The sequence below is a fragment of the Amblyomma americanum genome, chromosome 1, assembly GCF_052857255.1.
Source record: "Amblyomma americanum isolate KBUSLIRL-KWMA chromosome 1, ASM5285725v1, whole genome shotgun sequence".
NCBI classification, from domain to species: domain Eukaryota; kingdom Metazoa; phylum Arthropoda; class Arachnida; order Ixodida; family Ixodidae; genus Amblyomma; species Amblyomma americanum.
Window position 1 is genome coordinate 209024873 of NC_135497.1, and position 27431 is coordinate 209052303.

At 42.3% G+C, this 27431-nt stretch overlaps 1 protein-coding gene across 16 annotated transcripts in view; it reads left to right on the forward strand.

The window, feature by feature from the left end:
- The window catches only part of sws (patatin like phospholipase domain containing sws), a 152020-nt gene that overhangs the window by 5699 nt on the left and 118890 nt on the right, over nucleotides 1-27431 (forward strand). For 11 of the 16 annotated variants that reach the window (XR_013311053.1, XR_013311054.1, XR_013311052.1 and 8 more), the window contains 7 exons: nucleotides 2772-2931; nucleotides 12526-12606; nucleotides 12700-12761; nucleotides 14963-15116; nucleotides 17108-17264; nucleotides 18701-18801; nucleotides 25560-25733. Coding sequence is in view for 11 of the 16 variants with exons in the window: in XM_077648357.1 (XP_077504483.1) it covers nucleotides 2772-2931; nucleotides 12526-12606; nucleotides 12700-12761; nucleotides 14963-15116; nucleotides 17108-17264; nucleotides 18701-18801; nucleotides 25560-25733 (889 nt within the window). In the remaining 5 variants the exon portion in view is untranslated. The remainder of the gene's footprint in view (nucleotides 1-2771; nucleotides 2932-12525; nucleotides 12607-12699; nucleotides 12762-14962; nucleotides 15117-17107; nucleotides 17265-18700; nucleotides 18802-25559; nucleotides 25734-27431) is intronic. The other 5 variants (XR_013311055.1, XM_077648365.1, XM_077648356.1 and 2 more) reach the window with 1 other exon arrangement.

The following is a 27431-nucleotide window of genomic DNA, read 5'->3' on the forward strand; positions in this document are numbered from 1 at the left end:
ATTGTTTTGAGGTTTGATTTCACCTGATGAGCTCTCTTTGGGCAAGGCAGTTTTAAGTTTTCCACTGACTTGATTGTTGCTCTGATTAAAGATTTTATTCAGGAACACTTGAGTTTTCTTCATAGCATCGTCCTTGTACACCGTTTTTAACATTTCAAGAGTTCCTGTTAATTTTTTCTAAGCAAACACCAGAATTTCACAGCTGCACACTGTTTGCGAAATTAGCCACTGCAAAAACGACACTCACATAAAACAGTTGGCACTATAAACTCTGCTGAAACTAGTGCCAACCTTCTTCAGTGACGGCACTCTTACTGACTCTGGATTGTTCGCTCTGTGCGCTCCTAGCGGCAGAACGCGGTACTACAAAAGCTCTGCCCACCAAAAAATTAGTTCGGTTTCTTTTGGGTACCCCCTCGTATATGAATAAAAGAGTAGCTCCAGTATGCCTTTTCTGAAATTTTAGTTTTATGTTGCTCACAACACTTGCTTTTTATTTTCACTTTGCAGCTTATTGCTTTCTTGCTGTTTCATTCATTATTTTATATTGCCATTTGCTTTGCGCATACCTTGTGGTCCCTAATTTCTTAAGGACAACATTCCCTGTATAGTGTATTGCAGCTTCTCAAGCAGAGTGCTGGGTTGACAAAAACGTTTCAGGGCCCTCTTAAATTACCCTATTTTCCAGCCGCACCCTTAGAAACGGCAGTTTGTCCGAAAAAAATCGCAGATAAGTTGCACCAGTCTATAAGACGCACCTGGTCATTCGCTAATCATTATAAAAGTGCATTGACAATCCCTTCATCTGAGTGTGTTACGGAAACGCAGTCTTGCGGGAGTTGTCATGTGCAGATGAATCTCAACCTCTGGCCAGCGTGCAGTCTTCCTATGGTCTGCCTTTTTTGTTATCTTCATCGATTGGATTGCTTTTGCAGCTTTGCACCAGTGCCGGATAATTTTTTCGCTCGTGTCGAACTGTCTCCCTGTTGCCCGATTCCCATTCTCCATGCATCATGGTGAGCAAGAACAACATGTGCAATGGCAAACCGAAATGGAAAGTTCCGAGAACATAGCTGAACCGGCTGGACTGGATGCGGCAGTGGCCTGCTCTTCGTGTTGCTGCTGCATCCAGTTTTGCAGTGGCAAGATTAAGTGGTTTTACCCATAAGATAACATTTTAAAGATGACTCAATTTTGTTTTGTCTTTTACACATGGATTTTCTTTTCAAAGATAGTTATTAGAGGTAGTAAAAAATGACGTGGTGGCGCGTCATTTCTCACTGGATATAAATCGCACATAGGTAGTTGTATAAAATGTACCAACGAAAAATTTGTTTTTAAATGCGACTTGTACAAATGGAAAATATGGTAACTGAATGTGATTGGGCAAATAGGAGCACAGATAGTAATCTGTGCAAGGTAGAGTGAGTGTGTGCACAACAGGAACAGTCTTTCTTGCTTTGCTTCTGGACATTCTGGGTGTTCTAAGAGCAGGTGCCAGGGGAAGAGTTGAAAGGGAAATACTGTATTTACTCGTGTAATGAACTTGCTAGCATAATGAACCCACCCCCCACTTTTGTTGTTGAGAATTTACTTTTTTTTCATCTTTTTAAAGCATTCGCTTTTCTTAGCACGTTTCTCAGTTTTCTCAGAGACCTCGGCAGTGCGCTGATAAATTCACGGTGTGTTTATCTTTTGAGGAGACATCCTGCGGGGGTGGCATGCTCAGTGAACTTGTAGAGTGCCAAGACGCTCTGCATCCCTCACAGTTGCGCCGGCGAAAATTGCACACTCTGCTGTGCGCCAGTGTATGCTTAGAAAGCCAAAAGTGCTCAAGCATTCGAGAGGAGCGTAGGAGTTTAAACCACAACACTATAAAATGTCTATAATGAAATGCTATGGAGGAAGCAGGACCTTCAGACCCCCCAAGTGGTCTGGTGAGCTCGAGATAAGAAGCGAAAATGCCTAATTCCTTTCGCACCATAGCTGACGCTTAAACATTCGCATTACACACTCGTAACCACCCTGAGAGTTTTTTTAACCTCACATAAAAAACGTGCACCTGTCAGCATGTTTGCTTTATCTCACCGTGATTGGCTGGCACTGTTGACTATCCCAGAATTATCAAATTGTGCCATGATACAGCAAGCACCTTTCAGAGTGAGCGATGCTAAACACCGGCAACGCTAATGCAGCTGACTATGTGCCTTTGTGGATAATGAATATGAGCTTTCAACTCTCAAAAATATTGCTCAAAACATTTTTTTCTGCAAAATGTGCCCCCCCACCCCAAACTGACGTCAACTTTTCTGGAAAAAATGTGGGTTCATTACGCGAGTAAATACGGTATACCATGTGATGCCCTTTTTCCTGCAGAATTCACGCAGCCTCACCTGGTTGCGTCTTAATGTAGAGAGCGGACAAATTGTGTGGTGCCAGCAAGAAGTTTTATCACACATGATTTCATTTGTGCTATGTGTTATTGACATGAAAGCAGCTAGGACTGCTCTTGGCTGCTTTTGGCACAGTAAGCTTGCTGCTGCTCACCCAGTGAATAATGTTGCTTGCCACTTGTACACTCTTACAAGAACAGTTCAAGCATGAACCATGGTGCTTCTGTTCAGCCATTGGAGGTTGCGTAAATAAATAAAGTGCATAAAGCACTTTCTGGTAAATGAATCGCACATTTTTCAATACAACTCGGCATATGTTTCTGCCAGTGGTTGAAGTTACTTGGCTCATTTAGCAGTTGCTATCGTCATTCTTCGCAGGGTGTTTGGCTTCTTTGAGAAGCCCCTGTTTATGGAGTTGTGGAAGCACATTGAAACACTGTTCGTGCCTCGCGGAACTATGCTGTTTTCACTGGGCGACAGCGATGACAGCATCTATGTGGTGCAGTCAGGCCGCATCCACGTCCACATTGTTGAACCCGTGAGTTCTGTTTATCATATTCAAGCAACAACAGTCGGAGCGTAATATTGCTTTTATTAGGTCATGAGCATGGCTGTAAGTAGCTCTCATCCTTCATTTCACTTCTGCTAATTCTCAGAGTTTACTTTGGTTGAGTGAATTATTTTGTGAGATTTTTATCATGTATAATGCAGGCACTGTCAACCCTTAGGCTGTATGCCAAATAACACAAACCTTTAGGCGCCTAATTTCTGTGACACATATGCTGTAATTGTCACTCTGCCTCATGTATGCTCAATAGGTTTAATGCACCGTTGCTGCATATGAATCTTGTAATGTCGGATGTTTGTGAAGAACTAGGTAAAACCAGCGCTACAGAAGACGAGACAAGTGAAGGACAAACGCCAGCGCTGTTGAGGAGACGGGCCCGGCATGTGGTTGCGGCTAAAAGGTTGACACATATAACAAAGGAGCGGAGGCATGAATAGAACAGGAAAATACCCTATGTAAAAGAAATGAATTCCAGAAGAGGGCAAATACGGGCCGGTTGGTACATTTTTGAAGAACTAGATAAAACAGCACTATGGAAGATGACGCTACGGAAGACTGAAGACGCTGTGGAGCGCTGGTGTTTGTCCTTCTCTTGTCTCGTCTTCCGTAGCGCTGTTTTATCTAGTTCTTCAAAAATGTACCAACCAGCCCGTATTTGCCCTCTTTGGATGTTTGTGCACGTGTGTGTGTTCAATATTAAGTTCTATGTGTGAGAGAGCAAGGTAATTGCTAGAAGTCTTATTCAACTAAATGATGAAATGGAACCGAACAAAAGGAAAGAAATAGAAAAAAAGTTGCTGTGTTCGTACAGTTGCTGTGTTAAACTCTTTTTACAGGCTAAGCAGATCAAAGATGTGCTAAATATAGTTCTTGACTGTTCTTTGTTCCTAGCAAAGTTAAAGGGCAGGCCTTTTAATGTTTATCTTAGCAATTTTTCTGCTTAGGATGTAATACTAGTAGTTTGAAAGCAGATCTGTTTCTTGACTGTTTCGACAGTCAACAAAATTTAACAAATGCATCCATGCTTGGATTGTATTAAGTTGAAAGTGATTGCGGAGTAGTCACATATAAAGAGTTTTCGGTGCAACTGAGCCAAGGCATGAAAAAAAAAAAGGTACACCGCAGATGTACCACTTGTTGTTTCCATTGTGTGGCTTAACTCAGAGTATTCTTTTTATTCCGCCTGATCAGTTAACTAAGACTAATTATGCATATTTGTTGCAAATATTTAAATTTATTTTAGGCCCAATAGCATTTTGTTAACTTGTGGAGGGGGTTCAGAAACAGCTGATTGAGTTGTCTGTACCAGTCTACCTCCTGTGTGGTCCTCTTTTTCGGCATTTAAAAAAAGCCTGTGAAATCTGAAAAAAAAAAAAAAATCATGACTGCATTATTGTAGGTAGCGCTCTCAGCAGTGTTTGGAACAAGCAAAGCATGTGCTCTGGCCATGTCTCAGTAAGCAGCTGATGCTGCTGTCAGCACCTTCGTCCAGAACATGGAAAGTGCACACCAGTGTCTGCAATAAATGAAAGGTAGCTTATAAAAAGCCAACTGAGACAAAGCTTTTACTCAGTCATCGCACAGGCAAAACAAAAAGGAAGGGAAAGTGGTGAAGTCTCTTAGTTCAGGGTTGTAGTCATCATTATAATCATCAGCCTAAAGATGTCAGCTGAAGAACAAAGGACTCTCCCATATCCCTTAACCCTGCCCAGTGCCACCCGCATGACTCTGATGTCTCCTGCCACGCTTGCCCTCTAGGAATCGACTCCATTAATGAAGAGACCATTGGTTTTCTTGCGTTCACATCATACGCCCTGCCCATACCCATTTCTTCTTCTTTATTTCGACTGTGATATCACTAATTCACGTTTGTTCCCTGACCCATCTGCTGCCTTCCTGTCACTTTCCTTTCCTTAGCTCACTGTGCTGTCCTCAATTAAAGTTCAACCCTTTACATTGGCCTCCACATTTCTTCCCCATAGGATTTTACTGGTAAGATACAGCCGTTATTTGCTTGCTTTTCTCTTGAGGAATATTGGTGAACTGCTATTCATCCCCTGAGAGTGCTGCCAAATGCCTCTTCTAATTCTTTTAGTCATTTCACTCTCGTGGTCCAGATCTGCAGTCACTACCTGCCGCAAGATGTGTTCTCTTACCACTTTCAGTGCTTCAGTGGCTATCGTATTCGTATACTACTATTCCCTTCTTAGACTGTTAAACATTATTTTAGATTTCGTTTTCTTAATTTTCAGACCCACTGTTCTGCTTTGCCTGTCTAGGTCTTCGATCATGCATTGCAGTTTGGCCCCTGATTTACCAAGGCAGTATCACCTTAAAGGATACCTGGTATGGGGCATTACATGAGAGATGAGCATGGCAGTTAAACAACAATGGTCTTGATAGCGTTGTTAAAATGGATGGCGTTGATATGATGCAGGTGTCCTGTGGTAGATCATTCCAGTCCCGGGATGACGTGACGAAAAAAGATCAAGAATGAGTGGTAGCAAAGTAGTTCTTGAGATGGGGGCATACATGCCACCATCTGATTTTCCTAAAGAGGCACAATCGAGGAATTTTTCGTCGCGTTTCGTTTCAAGGCTAGGTAAGTTGGCTCTATATTTTAAAGCAGACACACTAGTGTAGTATGAATAATCAGAACAAATAAAGCGGATTGCACGATTTTGTATTTTTTCTAAGGTTAAAGAAAGGTTAGACTGGTGAGGATATCCCATATTCTAGTTTAGGACAGAGAAAAGTTAGGTATGCTAATGATTTGATGGATGGGGTGGCAAGTCTTAGATTGTGCCTTATGAAACCAAGGGTACGATTAGTAGTATGCATCTGCTGGCGATGGAACGAAATCAAACATGTTTTGGAAATATTAAGAGACATTAACCAATGTTTGCACCAAGTTTCGACTCGGTTAAGATCTTGTTGAAGAATGCCAACGTCAGTACTGTTAGTGATTAGGCAGTAAATTGCACAATCGTCAGCAAATAAGCAGATAGTAGAGGAAATATTGGAAGGAAGATCGTTAATGTATACTATGAGGAAAAGCAAGGGTCCTAGGAATATACCTTGGGGAACACCTGAAATGACCGGGCTACGAGGAGAAGAATAATTGTTAGCATAGACAAATTGCTCTCTGTTAGTCAAGAAGTTACAAAGCTATTCCAATACTAAAGGATTAAGATTTAGGCATGATAGCTTTAGTAGCAGTCTTTTATGCAGTACTTTATCAAAAGCTTTTTTGAAATCAAGGAAGAGTGTCAGTAGGAACGTTTCGGCCAAGATTGGAGCTTAGGTCATTAATAAAGAGAGCCAATTGGGAGTCGCATGGACGTCCTTTCAAAAAGCCATATTGGTTAATATGGAAAAATTTTACGGAGACAAGGAATTTGACTATGTGCGAATAAGTAATATGTTCCATTAGTTTTGAATAGACGCTTGTGAGGGAAATGGGGCAGCAATTTTTGCATGAAACAGGTGAGCCCTTTTTGGGTGACTGAAATGATCTTGCCAACTTTCCAATCTTGGGGAAGGACACCTGTTGATATGGAGAGCTGAAAGAGGTGGCACAATATTATGCTTACAATGTTTTTAGTATTTTTTAGGATTTTAGGATTTATGCCGTCAGCACCAGATGAAGATGTAAGTTTCAATGAGTCAATGAGTTTCATGATGCCATTAGCATCAAATGTAATCTGTGGCATAACTGGGTGGCCAAGGGCAGGGAATTCCGGTAAGTCACCATCGGGTTCGCTTGTAAAAACAGAAGAAAAAGTTATTTAGAGCGTGGCTAGATTCGGGCTCCGGGATAAGGTTGTTGTCGTCGTCATGTAATGTTAGAGGCTTAGAATGTGATGGGTTTATAGTTTTCCAGAACTTGCGGGGTTTGGTGTGCACATGAAAGGTGGAGGTCAAGTATTCTCCATCAGCTTTTACAGTCGAGCCCAGATACATCGAATTATTGTTTATATCGAGCATGCGGAACATCCCCTTAAATATCCCATGCACGAGTATAGCACTATTGTTCACTTATATCGAACTCGCATTCAATGGAACATTTGATATATCAAACGGCGTGTCACTCCTCTGAAAGTGCCACTTCTCATAATGGTGCTTTTTGTTCACTTTTCACACAGTGGAAATTGGGGGCTGCATGGCCTGGGATACCTTGTTGTCGGCGCTGGCGCTGTGAAACTGTTTGACGAGGTGACTGAGGGATTGTGCTTGATGGTGGTCGTTAGTATCTTGCAGTCATTTTCAACACCACATTGCTGCCATGTGGTGAAGCAAAGCTAACTAAAGCCTAGAGTGGCCCTTGCCTGATGTGCTTTGCTCTCTTTGATGCTGAGGACGCTGCGGAAGCCCTTAATTTTATGAGGTTATTCTATTTGTAGTGTACCGTTGACAGATTAAATCTCGTCTAGTTCCAAAGCACCATCCATTGCAGCTTCCATGCAAAGCAGGTTAAGCCTAGCAACTAGGCATGTGCGAATATTCAGTAATTCAATAATTTCGAAAATTTGGTCAAAAGTAAAGTATTCGATATTTGATACGATCCGAATGTTTGGCATTCGAAATCGCGAAGTAGTATTCGTCTCGAGCAAATAACATTCCTGGAACTCTTGCTGCGTGTGGTTTCAGTTCACCTTAGCTACCGCAGTGCTGGCCAAGTGGTTGAGCATCTGCCTCGCATGCGGGCGGTGTGGGGTTCGATCCCCAGTGCTGCCGGGTACCCACCGGTGATACAGTGGGTCCAGTCTTTCCCCTGGCCTTGGAAAATGGGTCTCTGACCCTACCTTAGTAGTCGAAAATGCCTTGTGCATGGCACTCTTTGGCCACAGATGCTTTGCGCCATAAAAATCGGTCATCATCAGTTCACCTTACCTCCTCCGGCATGGCACCACGGCGCATGCACAGCGAAAGCCCCGACTCTGCACTGCGTGCCTGCGCTCCTGTGCATACCGGAGCCGGTCTGCGCATGCCCACGGCAACAGACGTGAGCAGGTGGAAGCGTCGCGCCCAGATAATGTACTTGCCACGTGTCTGCGGCCATGCTACCCGCGGTGCACACGTGCCATAACCGATGCAGAGGCATGCATCAGTAGAAAGATTTAGCGTAGTGCGATCTACGTCCGCACGCTGCCAATGTACACGCGCTGGTCGGTCCCGACAAGGCGGATGTGTAAACAGCTGGAAGGCGCCTTGCGCCTTATGGCGTCCTTAGGGCGATCTGTGCATGTGCTGTGAAGTGGATGGTGCTGTGCTAAATCTTTCTAATCAGAGAACGCGTGGCTCCCTTTACTTTTGTGGAACAAGTCTGAGCTGACTGCAGTTGCAGCAGTCACTGTTTTCCACGTGAAATTGGCGAAATAAGCACAATGCGACTGCGAACGTGAACTAGCACAAGACACATGGAGATGGGTGCCTCTGATGCCTGACACGGGATGGCGCTGGGTGCTGGGTGCGCGGTGTGTACACCTAGCAGGTGTCATGGAGTCACCGCTTAAAAGCAACAGCTGTGCAACTCTGCAATTGTAATTAAGAGCAGGAGTTGGAGGCCCCGCATGTATGTCTCACACCCCACAGATACATCGGCGTCACATGCAGGTTGATTGCTCCAATTGCTGATCGACATTTTTGCAGAAAGTCGACACAGCTTCAGTGAGTGTGACTAAGCTTCAATGCTTTTTTTGCATTCAATGGCCGTGTGGGTTAAAAAAATACATTTTGGAAATGCCTATTGTGCCCTTCTACCTTTTTTGTATTTGTAATATTTGCTTCGAAGCTATTCGAAGAAAGTTACTATTTGGTTCGAATTCACTTTGAACCAACAACCCACTTCTTGCACGTGGCTTCTTGCAGCACGCCATCATGCAGCACATTGCTGCAAGAAGCATGTCACTAGCGTGAGTGCAATGTGTTCTTTCTTCTCGGTAACAGATAAGCGTATCGCCATCTTTTATTATCGATCTATTTCGTGATCCTCTTTGAGCTTGTTATATCAGTGTTTGTCTGTATCCCCAACTCTTCCCAATCCACTTCTCTGAATACCTCCTGTAAACATGCTGTGAATAGTACCGCAAAGATCAAGTCTCCTTGCCTGACACCCTTACTTCCTAATTCAAGGTAGCTTCCATTTTTATTAATATTATTATTATTTTATAGTGGAGCCTGTCAAAATGAGCGGCAGCCACTCACTTTGGCATGGTCAACACGCATGTTTCATTCATTCATTCATTCATTCATTCATTCATCCATTCATTCATTCGTTCATTCATTCATTCCAAACACAGCGCAAGAGTGCAGGTGTGTTCTTTTTGTTTTTGTTTTTCACATTTCAAGGCATTCTTCAAATGCCAGAAAAAATAACCACGCAGAAGATACATTGCTGCAAAAAACTGAATCAACTGTCACTCTACAGCATAATAAAATGCCATTTGGGCTAAAATGAATTTTACAGATTTTGCATAATTGACCTTAGCTAATTAAGGAGTCGGACAGCATTTAATGAATACTCTGAGTTGCACCATGTGACGGCAGTCAATATGTCATTGGTTTCACAGATCTGTGGCATAACATTTATTTTAAGCTTTGGCTCAAGTTGCGTGAAACGTAACTATACACAAGCACAGGTGCGTTGGTCAAAAAGCTACGCACAAGCCACTGTAGCTCGGTAATGGAAAGCAAGCACTAGGAAAATATTTTGTAAATGGAAGCATTGGTACTTTGGTCCCTTTAAAATGGCACTAAATGAATCATAGCACTGTGGCCACCTTTGTTTCCATGACACAAATGCGCATTTGTAAAACTCTTTAGGTTGGTCATTACACCACTTATTCACACACGCAATGAACTCGTCATCTCAAACCTGTTTGCCATGCAGATGAGCCTACAGTCGTCCAGATAGATAGAAATTTGAGCTGCCGCGGTAGCTCTGTGGTTATGGCGCTTGGCCGTTGGCCTGAATGACGCGGGTTCGATCCCAGCCACGGTGGTTGCATTTCGATGGAGGTGAAATGCTAGAGGCCCATGTGCTGTGCAATGTCAGTGCATGTCAAAGAACCCAGGTAGTCTAAATTATGCGGAGCCCTCCGCTACGGTGTCCTCTGTCATAGCCCGAGTCGCTTTGGGAAGTTAAACCCCATAAACCATAAACCAACCAGATAGAAATTTGATAGCTCTTCATGAATGACTTCATGAATCAATCGACTTCCTGAAAGCTGTTTGGACGATACCCAAAGAAACATTCCAGGTAATCACGCGCATTTTTTCTGATTTGCATCAACACCCTAGTTAAGAGCCATGGAGATTTCTCTGTATCACAATCGTTCGAATAACATTAATTCGGATTCTTTTGCTATACATATGTGTTCCATGATCTGTCTCGTGGTGATGCATCTGCCATTTTGAATGAATTCATCAATAATTGATTCATTTCCATCAGATGTAATGCTTGGCAGTCTACCTGAATGTGGCAGGACCTGGATACCGAAATCTATGCCGATATATCTCAAGCCATGAAAACACATTACTACGATTCATTGTGTTGTCCCCATAGACTGACAACAGCTTCCAGGGAGTTGATGTTACTGGGTTATTAACGGACTTGTAGAGGAATAAGATCATTGCACATTGGCATATTAGGGTGTCATGTTGATCATGCATGGTGGTTTACATGAAATAACAGCAAATAATAGTTTTATATGGGTTAGGATGTAAAGGACCTATGCTTCTACACACAAAATTTCACTTCCCTAGTTCTTATCATTACCGAGCTGCAGCAGAGGTTAATTCTTGATGGACTCTTATATATATGTTTATATAATCTCGACATATCAGTATACGAAAATATTCTAAAATAAACTTTTAACTAAAATTTCCACTCTTTTTGCGGTAGTGACTGGTGGAAGATTACCAATAAACAAATTCCACCAAGCTCACTACGCACATGGACTGCTTATGTGGTGGCCATGGTAACCTGTAGTTCTTATTGGCTCACTGCTACTCTTTTAGGTTTGACGCAACATTGAGAGAAATGCAGTCCAGCCATACTGTTGTTTATACAAAGGGTCTCATCTACCGGTATTCTTCCAAATGCAGTTTGTGTTGCAAGTTACAGCAGATTGATTTGAATAAATGAATAAATTAAGCTATTAAATTTAAATGGATTACTTTGTGGAAGTGAAATAGAACAAGTCCTCTCTCACAATTTCTTTATTTCGAAATAATGATCTGATCAAGGACATAATTAAAAATCTGCCTCTCTTAGTTTAACTAATCATCACTTTGAGGTCTGCTTGCTTTTCTAGTCTGCTTGGGCTAGACATTTGCTCATGCTAGACCACACCGCCACTTCTTTGAACTACATTTACTCGAAATTAGGCCATTCCTGTTTTTGTTTTTTGGTTTTGCTAATAGTTTCTAGGTGCAAGTTTCTGCCTTTTATCAGTGGTGCACTGTTTTCTATTTTTTTTGCCAAGCCACTGACAGATGCCTAGTGAACCCTTGCTTAAAATTTTTTACTTTTTTTTGGTACCAGTCAAAGTTTCTCCTCTCAGATATTTTTTTTTCTATGATGAGGTTTACTCATTGCCTATCCTAGCTGTCAGTGTTTGGTACAAAGTAGTAATGTGCAACCTGTGATAACAAAGTGTTGTGAGGTCAGGTTGTGGTGATATTTTGAAGCAAATTGGGAAGGGTTCTGCAGTAAAAGAGACTTCAAGCCATACTGTATTTACTCGCGCAATGAATGCACCCCTTAACTTTGGCTCTCAGAAAGGGCAATTTATTTTTCCCTTGCATAGTCAATGCACCCCTTTCTTTTGGAGTGCTGTCTGATGATGATAATCAATGCTAGCAGGCTCCCTTTTTTGAATGCCGAAACAACTGACATCTGTCGAATGTTGAGAGTTTATACCTTTCTTCATGGCACGAACAGTCAATAAGAATACTCTGTGAGGAATCCAAAAACCAATAGGAACCATGCCTGGTCACGAAGAGTTTCTGTATTCAATCTGTCATATTGAGGATTGTAGCAACTTGTTACAGTTAAGCTTCGAACTGAATGGTGTGAGGCAGAAGTGACCTCTAGTTGTGCTCTCTTAGGGCAGCATTATGGGCCACTACATGGGTTACACATGCCAGTTTAAAATGGAAGTTGTCTGTGTTGTTGAACACTGAAACCGTGCTGAAGAGTGCATTTTGTTTTATTTAGGAGGTCAGCGGCCCCAGATGAGGTATTGATTCCACCAGACTACTTGTAGTTCCAATTTTACTGCTTCAAATTTTTTCTTATTGTCTTACCCACATAATGAACACACCCCCCAAATCTTAAGATTTTTTGGGGAGAAAAAGTGCATTCATTATGCAAGTAAATATGGTATGGGTCTAATATTTTCATTTACTTTAAATGCATTCTGTCTAGTTGACTTTAGGTAGCAGAAAGCCTATTCAGGTCTATACTCCCTTGCTTGATGATGAAATGCACTATTTGACTAGCATTATTGTTTGAGCATGTTTTAATGCCCACTGTGTACAATTTTTTTTAATTCTTAGGATGGGACAGAGCTTACATTCAAGGAGGTGACAGCTGGTGAAAACATTGCAAGTCTTCTGAGTGCACTTGTTGTGCTTACTGTAAGTCTATAGTACTTTTCATGCGACATGCAAAAGAAAAAAAGTAAATTCCTGTTATGGTGTGTTGACAATTTTCGTTTGCCGGCATTATAGGGTGTCCCATCGACATTCAAGACTGTAGCAGCTCGTGCCCTTGAAGACTCTTCTATATTGAGGTGAGCTGATGGCAGTGGCAGTGCACCTTGTTTTATTGCATTGATTTACTTGCTCAGATAGAGACTACAAATGATTCATTGTAGTCGAGCAATGAAGTTTGCATGTTTAGGTTTTTATGATACCTTAATAATCAGCAGTGCCTCATAAAGCTACTTCGTTTAAAGTTGTCATAGAGGTGGGAAGAGAACATGCATGTTCAACGGTGTAGACACGTAACACTGAACTTTTGTTTGCTACTGTTATAGTTTTGTGGTTTAGATGGTTGCAAGTGACATCCTTGTAAGCTTACTGTAAGCTTGTACATTGCACTCACTGTAGATTGTAAGCTTACTGAGTAACATGCAGTAATCTGTTATAAGTAATGACCACATTCAGAAGGCAGTTTAAACCATGAAGCTTGCAGAGGTGTATGGTTTTAGCTTTACCTGCCATTGTGTGCCATCTGTATCAAAAGCTGTTAAAGCTGTGGTTTTGATAGCTACTGGTCACACAAATTACTGTCCTAACCTGAACCTACATTAGGTCGAAATCTGCAATTTTCATTACTTGAATGTATATAAATATGGGAAAACATGCATGAGGGCATAAAAATCTGTAGCCGAGCTTCTGAAGCTAGGCATACCTCTACTAGAATCGCCTTGGCTCTGTGCAGTGCTTGTCTCTTGAATACTTAAAGCTCAAAATTAGCATGTGGTATTACCACTTGTTCACGATGAGTTCTGTGGAAAGTGCTGTGTAACTGAAGTTTCCTTGCATTCAGTTCAATTAGTGCTTTCTCTGTATTTTTGTTGCTAGTCCAATGAGTTGTTTTCGAAAAATCTAGTCCTCTCTTACTACCCTTTGAAACTCTTCCATCTAAGCCGCTTCGGTGGCTATGTGGTAATTAATGGTGCTCGGCTGCTGACTCGAAAGATGTAGGTTCAATTCCAGCTGGGGCAGTCGCATTTCGATAGGGAGCCAGGTGGTTGAAATTGTCCGAAACCCTCTGCTACGACGCCTCTCATAGACTGAGTTGCTTTGGGACATTAAACCCCATAAAACCAACCAACTCTACCATCTGCTAGTCTTTCCAACAGCAGTGCGAGAGGGAGCACCTCACAACTAGCATCTCACCTTGAAGGATTAGAAAACAGATTTTTACATTTCCCTTATCTTCGTGAAGTGGCACTACATAGAAAGCTGTGCACCACAGTAGGATACAGTTAAAAAAAGAGCAGGTTGCAACAACTGTCCATGGCCTGCAGGGTGCTGTATTACTTGCTAACCAAACACAGCAATAAACAAAAGCATTCCAATGTTTCACTGTGTTAAACTAGTCAGAGGCATCGGCATTTTTATGCTTTTAGTTTTGTCTAGAGAATGCCTTTTTGTTTAGGTGAGAAGGAAAGCTTTAACAATGGACTGTATCCTTGTTGCATAGGAATTGTGTGTAGCAGTCATGAGTGTGGATGGAGCTCCACTGCCAACTTGAGCTGCATCCAGCTATTCCCATGCAAGTAGCTTGCACGATGACATAAGCCACCACTCCCTTTGATGGCATGTCTTGGCAGATATAATAACAGATGCATCAGAAGGACTCCTGCGTTGAAGTGTGTGATGCGAGTGACATTAAATGTACAAGGAACTGGTTGCAATGGCAGCTCATAAGCTGTACTTTCATTCATTTGAACTGCATTTGAAATTGCCTCTTGTAACAGAGGTTAAAAAAGACATCCGGGATAAGATGCTGAGAGAGAAAAAAAAATTCTGCTGCAAAAGTCATTGCAGCAAGAAAGCTGTTAAAGACATACAGTTTAAGCCTTGCTATTCTGTCTAGTCAAATCACTATTTAAAGCAAATGAGTGCTTTGACTTCGTAGAATACAGGATCAAAAAAGGATTTTCAACAAGTCTTCAGGTATTAGGTATGAGTGGGTGTCGTGTTTCTTATTTTCAGACTAGAAAATCTCTGAGATAGAGGGAAGTGGGAAAAGTAAATTTTAAGCCTCTCACATCTGTTAGTTTTATTGTACGTCGTGTTATCTGTCCCCTAAAGCCATGCCGACACCATAGACATACACAAAACGCAAATTGTTTGTCAGTAACTTATTTCACTGGCAGAAAAGAGCTTAGTATGAGGCAGTTTTATTTCTGTGTTATGATTTGTAAGAGGAGGGTGTCGTTCTGGAAGCACAGCTTAGTCTTGTTTGCTTTTTCTGCAGGCTTCGGTATGACAGCTTCCGCATCCTGCTGACCAAGTACCCCGATTCGATGATTCGTCTTTGCCAGATTGTCATGATCCGTCTGCACCGTGTCACTGTCACGGCCCTTCATAACTACCTCGGTCTCACCACGCAGTTGATGCGTTCAGTACGTGTGAGAGCACATTTCTTTACTTTCTTTTCTGAAGAGTATGAAATACAGTAACAGGTGATTTTGTGAAGCCACTCACCCATATATTTTGTTGGCATGGCCTAAGGGCAATACTAAACATTAGTGCAGACTCATAAAAGCCGTTTCTATTTTGATGTCAAATATCGCCTCATTCACTTTTCATGTTATTGTTTAAACCTTTCCTTTTGCTTTACATAACATGAGCATAACATATTAGCATCTAAGCTTTTAGCCTTTGCTTATGTAGTGGCCTCTGCAGCCCCACCTTACCATTGCAATATAGTGTGCGAGCATTGAGCCTCTCACGTGTAGACACTGTGCATCATCTCTACTTATACTCTCTCTTACCTCTCCCCTCTCACCCCCTTTGTTTCTTGCCTCACTGCTCAGTAAGGTCTACTCCAAGTAAAAATGATACTGTGCCTTTCTTTTCTTTGTGTACCCTTCCTCCTCCAATGGAATGACACGTTTGTATATGTGTTGAATATTAGAAGGTGCTTATTTTATTCCTATTGCATTCCTACACTTGATATCACCATTTCTAGGATAAATGATTGTATATTGCCGCATTCAACTCTGCATATTTTTAATTTTTTTTTTTTCAGAAATGATAATCTCAAATTAAGGTCAACCTATAAGCGGAGTCGATTTATTTGCTGGGTCTAAGGTAGTTTTGGCAGAGCTGTGGATAGTACGCATCGCGTGCTGGTTCCTATTTCCGGCAGGATGCATATGAGCTTCGTGTGTAAAAAAAAAAAAAAATTGCTGGCGATTTAGCATTGCTAAGCGCGGAATATTGTGCAAAAGCAGGTGTATGCAGGTGAACACAAACGCCACCTACATTCAAAGCACACTTGAGATGTCCACTGACCCAGGAAGCCAGTTATGTGCCTTTTCTTTTCTCAAAGTCAATGGAATCTACAACGATGTCAATGCCAATGCCAGTGAACGCCAGCGGCCAATTGCTCCTGTTCCACGTTTCTGTCAGAACATTGTCAACGCAAACGCAAGCAGCGCACATCTCTCTGTCACTACCGCCACGTAGCACATCTCTCTGTCACTACTGCCACGTAGCACAAAGCGTGCTCGAGGTGTCCACTGACCCAGGGAGCCAGTTATGTGTGTTTCCTTTTGTGACTTTAGTGCACGGATGGAAGTTGATGAAGACGACGATGTGCAATGCACAGCGCGAGAGTGTGTTGCAGTTTAACACGAAGCATGATGGGCTGCGGTGGTAGCATATTGCTTTCATGCAGTGGCCAGCGAAGCTGATCTGTTCGCACTACCGCGGGTTTGAAACCCAGTCACGGCAATGTTTATTTTATTTCTGCAAGCATCTGAGATGCTTGAGACAGACATTGGCTTTTCCAAGATTGCTAGTAAAGCAGTGCTACGTAGTGGGGTACGCAGCAGTTACACGAATGGGCTGTTGACAATTCCAGCCTGGTATATAGGGAAACGAAAAAGCCTATTTTCACCCACTGGCCAGTAAGGAAGTATCTAGATGAGCTGTCAATTTTTGTTCCTGGGGGAGAGCAGAAAGTTTGGGGGTTTTGTTTTAATATAGTGGCCATTCCCCGCATTTCGCCGTTGTTTGTTTTGTTTGTTTGTCTGTCTGTCTGAAGCCTGCTTCTGGCAGGTGACAACCTGCCACGTGCCGACCTGGTTGTGGGCAACCTGCTCAAGTGTGTGTGTGTGTGTGCGTGTGTGTGTGTAAGCCCTACCAGCAGCAACACTAATGCCACGGGGCAGTGGTGCATCGCGTAACCACTTCACCACTGCACTACTTCCATCAGTGAACAATGCATCCAAACATTGGAACCAAAGTGAAAACCAAAGTGCTAGCACACCTAATTCACATTCGGCCTAACTACTCAAATCAGCGGTCATTTTTTGTGCATGCTTTTATTGCCTGGCATTCTGTTTTGCTGTGCTCTGGCAGTCATAGATGGTTTTCATCCCTTTGTTGGCAGTCAACGGGGGGAAAAAAGTCCCTTGCTCTGTCACCCAAGTCAAGTCCGTGTCGTACTCCAAGCCGCAAATTGAGTCATGTAAAAGAGGCTGCTGTGCCCGTGGCTTCAACTGCAGGCATTCTCGGTGAGCTGGCAGTCACCGAAGAATATGGCCACGGTGAGTTTTTGGCAAAAGTTACCCACCAGCTGCCAATTTTGGGCCAAGGTAAAATGACTTAGTATTCATGCTAGTCTAAGTTTGCTGTGCACGGGAAGTAAGGCTTAGATTGTTGAAAGAACTGCAGACCCTTAGTAGTTCATTGTTCTTGTTCCTTTCAGTTTTTTTTTGGTTTGCCACAGAAAAGAAACAAATTTCTTGAAGGAACAAGTTGCTGAAGCACTAGTAAGCTTTTCGATGCTAACTCAGGCCGAAGCAAACTTCTGAGGCAGACCATGCTTGTGTGTATAATGTAACTTGTGACTAAAGTGTGTGCTTACATAAGATTGCATTTTCTTCTAGAGTGAGGGAACTGTGAGGGTTTGAGCATACAGAACCTGCACCTTTGTAGCTAGAGCCTAGCGAAACCCTTGGTTGGTCCTTACTTTGTGGTGTGCTAAGGAAGCAGTGGTAAGTTCATTAACTCACTTGGCACAGGCGAAGCTCCTAGTGGTTTGAGTCTACTCATCACCTCTTGGCAGTAGAGCTTCCGAGACTGTGAAAATGTGTGGCATGTGGCCAGCAGGCTTCGCAAAGCATGGTGGCCACGTGTTCACATGTTCTTTTATATTGATCCGCCCTCTACTGTATGCAACTGTTTGACAACTGGGGCACATGGATGAAAGGCTCTCAGTCATAGTGCAAAGCCATGTGTAACTGTAGACAAGGTTAGCCATTTGGGACCCACCCTGCCAACCTAAAAGTGGTGCAAGTTCCCGTGTAATGCTGGGTTTTAAGTCAGACACAAAAGACATGGACAATGGATCATATTGTCATGCTCAGCTCCTCCTTGGGAATGAATGCCGAAGAAGTGCCAGTGGTGCCTGGCTATTCTCTCAGCATTCACACTCGGGAAATCAGGGAAGGTGCACTGTGTGGGGTAATGGAGCCTGGTACACGATGCCCTTGGGCAAGATGGCAGCCCTGCCTTTGCCTCGAGACCTTGTTTGAGAGCTGGACTTTGCTAGCTATGAATAGACCAAAAGGACCCATTAGGACACCTAGGTACATATGGATGTGAAGGAAAGTTTCATGAGAGGCCCCACAGTTTTCATGCATGAAAATTTCTCTGGGGTTTAAAATGGATGTTCTGCATTTAACGTACTCCTGTAACTTGGTGCAAAGAAGTTTTGTAAGTAAATCAAGAATTATGGGCAGAAGGTGTGGCTTGCAGGGACATATGAATGAAGGCATGTTAGGAAATAATTGGAAAGAACACTTTTAAGTTACTCATCATGTGAAATCATGGCTGGAATTTATCAGTTCTGCATGATCCTTTAAAATGGCAACTTGCTTCTTTTTATGTTTAATTCTATTTCCTCCTCTTTACCCCTCTCCCGATTTTAGATCATAGTTGTCCCTCTGTCAATAAATTATCACTTGTTTATTCATCTCAGGCAGTGGCCCTGAAACTGGGTCATTCCACCCTTCAGATGATGCTACAGAATCTGAAAAGTTTGCCAGTGAAGATCCTTCTGGCAGCTCGTTTAAAACAACGGTAAGTTTCACTTCATGTTAGGTTTAATTGCTTTTATGTTCCATACAGTATCCTAGTGCCTAGAAAATAAAATCACTCTGTGTATTAGACATGTTTGTAAATTTTTAATTTATGTGTTACGCTCACAATAATTTTTGACAAACATTAGTGTTCTTTGCGTACTTCTTTTTCCCAGAAGGCTTGTGGAGATAAGTAGCTGCAAGACGTACAGTAAAATCTCGTTGGTACGTTTTTTTTTTATTTGCGGGAAAAAAAACCTATTATGCGGGAAGATGGAAGATCCAAACCGCCTGATTTAGAGAAAGGTAACTGTTGAATGAGTTAAAAAGGCATTTATTTACAATTTCACTTTAGAAAAATGTCGAGTGGCATTTCTTGGCACAAGAGCTGAACAGATCCAATTCCAGTGCTCGCTGAATTGAGTCCGCGTTCGCGATGTCTTTAGTGAGGAAGGAAATTCGTAACGCATCTGGTCCGTCGACGGCAGTGACGAAAATAACCAAAATCTCTTCCTTGTCATTTTCGGATGCTTCGCCCCCTTTGCACCCAAGTACTGTGGGAAAGCCACCGCGGTGGTTGATTGTCGCAGTGTTTCTGCTTTTTAAGCTGCGTTTCCCAGACCCGGCCCGTTCGTATATAAGTGTATCGCTCAAGTTTGTAAAAGCTTCGCCTCCTTTCCCTTACGCACCACGGAGAAACCTCAACGTTTCTTCTCTTCGTATCGCGTTTCCGCAGAAACGGCCGTCGCGAATGCTAGCGCGCAGTTCTTATTTTTTGTTCTTGGTGGTGGTGGTGGTGGTGGTGGTGGTGGTAGTGCTTCGCCTCGTTCCATTGAGGTACTGCAGAGAAGCCACCACGGCGGGTGACTGCTGCAAAAAACGTGTCGCGTGCCCTCTTGTTTGGCCCACTTGTATGTTTGCACATGTGTGGCTTGTCAATAAACGTATTATACGACCACACTTTGTTGAAATTTTAAACGTTGTAGCCGGAAAATTGTGTTTTCCGGGAACGTATTAAACGCGAAAAATATAGTGTAACTCTATGTAATATAGTCTAATGCTATTTTGAGCGTACGAACCGGGAAATCATATGAACTGGGAACGTATCAACGAGGTTTTACTGTGCATAGGTATTTGAGGTGAGGTCACACTGCCTGACAGGAAACAGTTTATTTGCTGCCAACTTTTATTTTATTTATTTAATACTCTTGGCACAGAGGCTGTTACAGGGTGGTTATAAAAGATAGGATATTTGTACAGGATAGCAGTGCTGCCACATTCAATAACAGATCAGACAAAAAATTCTACAAGAACTAGCACAGCTACAAAGCAAGAAACTACAAATACATCAGGTCATCGTCATTTTTTCATAGCTGCTGGATGGAACAGATATAAGCCAGGAACACATTTTTAAATTGATGAATTATGATAATTAAAGTATTATCTACATATATTTAAAGCCAAAAATAGTTTAATTAGCCTGGTTTCAAATTTTTTAGTGTCTTCTGTTAGTATTTCATGGGACGGCGAGTTCCACTCTGTTGTTTAGGGGAAAAAACGAGTATTTATATGTATCTGTTCGTGCTGACATAGATTGAATTTCATCTTGATGGCTGCTTTTGACTATGCGAGACAAATGCAGATCTAATATACTGTTGTGTGTTCAAATTAGGCCGGTTACGGCGAATAAGATAGAGGAAATTTAATCTAGTTATCTTTCTGCATTGTGAAAGTGGAGGTAGGTTGAATTTATTGAGCATTTTAGTTATGGGCTGTGTTGAAAGATAATTGTGCAATGTTAACCATGCTGCTTTTCTCTGAACCTTTTCAATTCTGTCTAGGGGTGTGTGAATATTGAAATTTTCGAATACGAATATGAAGAAAAAAGAGCTTCGAATATCGAATCGAATATCTGGTCAGCACAAAAAATAAATTCAGAAAAGATAAACAAGCAAACATTGCTGCTCATATTTTTTTCAAAATAGTGTATTGCCTTTCCAACTGAAATAAATGAAACTAGACTGCCTGAGCACCGTGAAAAAAAAAATCATGATGTGCGCAGAAATGCATACTACTTAATTGAACAGCATAACAGTATCCAACCTGCAATTTGGTCAGGCAAAATGAAATCCATAACATGACAAGACTGGAAACAAAATTAACATGATGGCTAGTAAAACCTCATTAATTCGGAGTTCGAAGAACTGGCAGAAATGCCCTGGTTATTCGAAGGTTGATTTATAAAATGGCCCACGGCCCCGAAAAAAACAACGAAAATGTGGTAGTCTTATGAGGTGGCTCTATCATGCAAATACCTGTAATCGCGTGACGAGCACAGAGTTTCGGCGTGCTGGAAGACATCGCGAACGTAAGCGAGTTGGGAATGCACATTGACGTCGGAATGGCGAGACTGCTTCTAAAAAGGAAAAAAAAAATAATGACCAGCGACGCGTCAGTCAGCGTCTGAAAGCGGCACGGTGCTGAGATTGGACTACTGGTGATTGCGCGGGCCTACAGTTGCCGTTGCCACGGGCGAGTGGCGAAGCTCAGCAACCAAAACTACGCGCCCAGGTTATTTTTTTTTATTTAGTGACAGGGGCCCTTCGAACGTTGTCACGCCTGCAGTCACGACCACTTAAGAGGTGCATGGGTTACAGTGCACCATGCAATAAATAGCCGGGATTTTTACAGTATCGCTTCCCCTGTTATGACACCTCGACTCACCCCTTCGGGAGCCTCACGCGAAATTGCGCAAGTAGGCTTTCCCGCATGGCGTAGTTGACCAAAAACAAGAGGGCGGAGGTCACGCTCGAAGAGTTAAGGTGACAAAACGAATGCCATGGGTGTGGGCATTAATTAGATAACATATTACGGAAGGATAAAAAAAATAAACGCGCTTTCGCGTTGCAATTGTTAGAAGCGGGTCGTCCCCCATCTTGTTCGCAGCACGTGTGGTATGTGGGAAAGCCCACTTGCAGAATTGCGCACAAGGTCAAGCCTAGCGGCATCGGAATGCGATCGGTCCACGCGATAAACGATGGAGAAGAAAGAGAACAGGGCCTTTATATTGTTTTCGTAGAACTTTAAACTCTGTATTCAGATAATTTGCCCAGATATTGCGCTTTTGTCACAATCAAATTTACGAAAGTCTGCACAGTATACGATCGCTGCCGAGTATTCAGGATTTTTCGAATATTCAGAAATTCACGAATATCATATCCCGAATACGAATATGAACCGAATATGAAACATATTCGATTCGTATTCGAAATTTCGAATATTCGCACACCCCTAGACATAACTGTTCAATGGGTTCCGAACATCTTGTATTGCTTTTGTGAGCATTTTAGTTATGAATACAAACAAAAATAGGCACAGATGGCGACAAACAGGCATTTTAGGTGTAAACTTAAAAACGAACAAGAATAATGAATGATGCAAAAGTAGGTGTTTATTTGGCTGGAAAATGTTTAGTTTTGGTTTTGCAAAACATGCAGGGAGCTACAACTTTGGCTGTATCTTTGCAACGGTGTTAATTAGAAGCCTAATTTTTATTACAGTTCATCTGTATTTTTATGAAGCAAAATTTGAAAAATTGAATGTAATAAAAAATATTGCTTTTTAAAAGTGGCCTCATATCTTAAAGGTGATATTGGGGCACTTGGATACCCATTCCACATAATGTTTCGAAAATTCACTTGGGATAAATTTTCTTCTAAGAAAACATTTCTTAGAAAGTGGCTTGAAGTCCCAGTTGGTCATATAATTTTGAACTGTAGGTGCTTTCATGGCCTATTCATTTAGTGAAACAGAAATGGCAGTTACCTTTGGCTTGTTCAGCTTGTGTTCTGTTCGTACCTTTGGGTATAAAGTTTGAATGAATAAATGAATTAATTAATTGAATGCATGCATGCATCAATAATGCACATTATTTTTGACTAGATGTGGCAAAGAATAATTTATTTGTGCCGATACATTCACCACAGGACTGAATCCAGTTTAGATAAGTGAGCGGGCATGGCAGCAATAAGTAGCACCCCATGATTGAGCATGATTGAGCATGCATGCTCAATCATGGGGTGCAGCTTATTGCTGCCATGCCCGCCCACTTATGTAAACTGGATTCAGCCCTGTGATGAATGTATCGGCACAAATAAATTATTCTTTGCCACATCTAGTCAAAAATAACGTGCGTTATTGACTAGGCAGCAACACTTCTGCACGAAGGATGCATCCAGCAGAGACAAAAATTGCCAGAGGCAAAATAAATGCTTAAACTCGGAAGAACTGAAGGAATTGCAGTTTATACTGTAGAAACTCATTGATACATTTCCGGATCATATAATTTATTTGTTCATACGCTCAGTATTGTGAGCAATAAATATATTCTAGAAATTTGCACTGTTTATCTTCTGTTGAATACATTTCCAGATAATACGATTTGTGAAAACTACACATAATTTTGTCAAATCTGGTTATATGAAACGTTTTAATGACCAACAGAAGGTGCGCTACTATATGAGCGGGCTGACCCTCGGGGCACACGACACCAGTCGAACCACAGTGGTTGTCGGCCGCCAGGCGTAAGTGCAGAGGGGCGAAGCAATCTAAATTTGGTGACGATGCGCGAGCATGCGGGCAGGCCTGCCCTAGTTGCATGTACTGCAGTGAGCTGCCCAAGAGTACCTTCTCAGCAGTGCATAAGCGCGATGGGGCGAATCATGCGAAAATAATGATGGGGCATTAACGAATGGGTGAAGTGTGGTGACACGCGGCACGAGCAGGAACGCAGCGCCAGTCAGCTGGCAAAGTGGCTTCTCCGCAGTAAATTATTGCGAAGGGGCGAAGCATTTGAATACAACAACGGTGACAAAAAAGAGGTTCTGGCTATTTTCGCCCTTGCTGGTGGCTGCACTGGATATGTTGCGAAATTTCTTTTTTGCGAAAGACAACACAAATGCAGGTAGAATTATACACTACAAAAGCTCTTCATGCTTTGCAGTAACTGACGCTGACATGTACTTTATTCTTGAATCACATTTTTCAAAATCTTCGCGGTTTGAATGGTTCGTGTTTCCAGATGGTACGATTGTTTTCCACATTTCTAAAAATATATATCAGTGAGGTTCTACTTGTATGATTCATTTACATCTTAAAGGACTAGAAATTAAAAGACAGAGGGCTGGGTGTCTTTAATCTTGAAGACTGCTATCTTCAACAGGGCCAAAAGCTCAGGGCACTCATTCCCGGATCAGATCTACAAACACAGCCCGACACCAGTGTTCTAAAACTGGTCTTCCATGCTTTGGTATTTCTCTTGCCCTGTGCTCATCAGTAGCTTTTCTTAGTGTTGCAATCTTTCACACAAAAAAAAAGTGTACCAGTTGAAAATGACCGGTTATACAATGGGTGCAAGCTTTCCCCTGGTCTGGTGCTCGGCTTAATTAGAGTGAAATGCTTGGGAAATGGGTCTTTGACCCCACCTTGAGAAAAAGAAAATACCTTGTGTCATGGCGCTCTTTGGCCATAGATGCCCTTGTGCCCTAAAAATATGTAACCACCATAACCACCAGTAGAAAATGGAATAAAATAAAAAGCACACTCTTTACCCATGAGCAGGCAATGCTGATGTACTACACCCAGCCAAACACCCAGAACTTGTCTGCCTTTTGTTATTTGGAACCAGGAACTGCATCACCATGCAGTTTTTGCAGTAAGCATGTACCAAACCTCCAACCATGTTTTTGGTTTTGCACAGGGAATGCCAATCCCTCGGGATAAAATAAAACGCCTACTCACTCATTGCATTTCTGTAGTTGTGACTTATCAAAATGACTCTTGTCACTTGTCTTTTACAATAATGTGCAGCGTGAGGTGAACATGCGTGCCATGTCACACCTTGTTGCTGTCCTTGTTGCTGTCTCTGTGTTCGGAGCATCCTCCACGATCTGACAAATGTGCTAGCTGCAGATGCTGTGAACAATCATAGTTGAGCCCCTTTTCCCACATGGTCACCTCATTGCATCCTTGCTGAGACACCATTTCACATAGAAGCTGAGTAACGGGTCAGTCAACCACTCTACGGGTTGTGCTCTTACCTTGATGCCTACCAACTGTTGCTGTTACCAAATAATTTATTTGGCCAACCAAAGTTAGCCCTTACACAGAATCGTATATAACATGAAATGTGCTTGTATGCACCCATGCTTGCTTACTATTTGATTTTATATATGTTATCTCTTTTTTTTTTTTTTACAGTTACAGCATTAACAAACTGCAGTTTGCTATGTACAGGTAGTCGAGATGTGAAAGGGAACACACTGTGAGCATTTATCCAATGGTTGCTTCATAAGTATAAGTGACAAGTGCACTTTTTTTTAAAATAGTTCTCCTTTGGCCAAATGATATCCAGGGAAACATTTTCGCCTTCAGTGCAGAAGTAACAATATTGGTTCTTGTGTGTAAACTGACTGTTCGCTTTTATATTGTTGTTGCTCTTACATTGAGCGATGTTATTGGAACTGGAACATATTTCTTCTTGTAATGTGAAACTTGGCGATGTCACAATTTTAGTAGTGCATTTTCTGGTCTGTTGTTTGTTCTGCGCAGACTAACAAATTGTGAAAGCATGATTGGTAGTTTCTTGGTAACTTATTGGTCTTCATACTTGCTACTTTAGCCTCCAAATTTTACTGCATTCTTGGTATGTAACTGAATGGTTGAAGTTTGTATGGCTTAATGGGTGCCCTGTCTGTGCAGTCATCAGGAGGCCGCAAGGTACCTGCAGCACCTGAGACAACTGGATCACGCAAGTCGGGCAAGAAAGCGTCTTTTGTCGTTGGCGAGGGTTCCCGTACTTCCTCGTCAGTGCAGGAGTACCACGATTACCTTGAAGCCGCTGTCCAAGGTTTCATGAGCAGACTAGACATTGAGGTACTTCAGTCAATTTTGTTTGGCGTTCCTTGATGAAGTACTTGATTGGTTTGCAGCCATGAAGATTTACTATTTCCTGAATTAACACGTTCACTGCAGCAGCAGTTTTCGGGGTTCTAATCACTGCATTTTGACGCACCGGTGGGCCACCCTTAAATTTTCTTTTGTGTGGCATGACTTACCAATGAGTCACTGGTGAAGCCAGCTTCTTGGAACCACCAGGAGATAGCAGTTGTGACCTGGCATGTGTGCGTCTCATGTGCTCTTTGAAAAATCTGAGCCATCTCATAGCTTCGTGTCTATCGCGTGACTCAACGCAGCCGAACCTCACTATGACAGTCATAATTGCAGCTGAAAAATTCATTACATTGTGAATTTCATGAAGTCAAGATTCCTATGTTTCAGCAGTCTGTTTCAGATTCCTATATATCAGCAAAGTTAGATTCTTGAACACTCTTGATAGATGGCTCCTGGTAAATGCAGTAGAATCTCATGGTATCGTTACGGTTGACCTGAATTTTGCATCTGTGCAAATTAAAAAATGTCCCACTCAGAGTGCGTTGTATACAGTATTTTACAGTTCGGGATGATTCGAATAATTTTCAGCCTGAGGCGGATGATGTGAGCACACAAACCACCGGGCGCCAGGTGATGATGATGCCATTCAAAAGAGACCACTTGACGACATACCGAAGGAAATAAGGTCCAAACCCACCAGGCCCCAGCGGTGCCCTTGCTGATGGCAGGCGGTAGGCTTCGACGCACTACACATCTGGCTGGTGGTGGGGCGGGCTCACTGCAGGTTTCATATGTACTCGACAGATGGCGCAGCGGTACATCCTACCCCTGTTCTGCTCTACTGATTGAACCCCACCGGCAATATTTTTGCATAAACGGATGCATGACAGTCTTGTCAAGGAGGCTCCTGGCATGTCCCTGGAATGTGCGAGGACTTCATTAAATCGAAAGTGCAGTATAGAATTACTTATTTAAGTCGCAAAAAAAATATTCATGGCTTTCAATGGGGTTGAGCTTTGGAAATGAAATAAATGTGTTACTTCGCGAATTTGATTAAATGGAGGTTCACTCTATTGAGGTTCGACTGTATTCATGGCTAGCACAACATTAATTCACGACGTGACCCCATCGGTAAAATTGCAGTCATTCAGCACCATTTATAACTGTGAACTGTGCAGAAAACTTGTGCAGTCATCCATCTCTTGCCAAAAACTTAGTGTCATCACAAGTGTCATCATAAGTGGTTGAACCACTTATAATTGTTATATTTGGTTGGGCAACATGTGGCTGCTGCTTGGAAAGTAAGCACATTTTTGTATTATTCACATGCATTGAGCAGTAACAAGGGCTCTGATTTGTGCATATCATATTCACTTGCCTAGTGAACCCACTCACATTATGAACCAATCCCCCACCTTTGTCGTTGGGAATGTTCTTTTTTTTAAACGTTAGCTGTTTTAGTGCGTTCGTCAGCTTCGCACCGCCCACAGTACAGACCTGGGCACAAGAGCCTCTGCAGGGGTGGCGCACTTGGTAACTTTGGCAGGAGTGCCAGCAGCGGTTGCGCGCACGGTGCGTTTCTGCGCACGCCATAAAACATCTGCTATGAAATGCTATGGAGGAAGCAGGACCTTCAGGCCCCCAAGTGATCTGGCTAGCTCGAGATAAGGAGCGAAAATG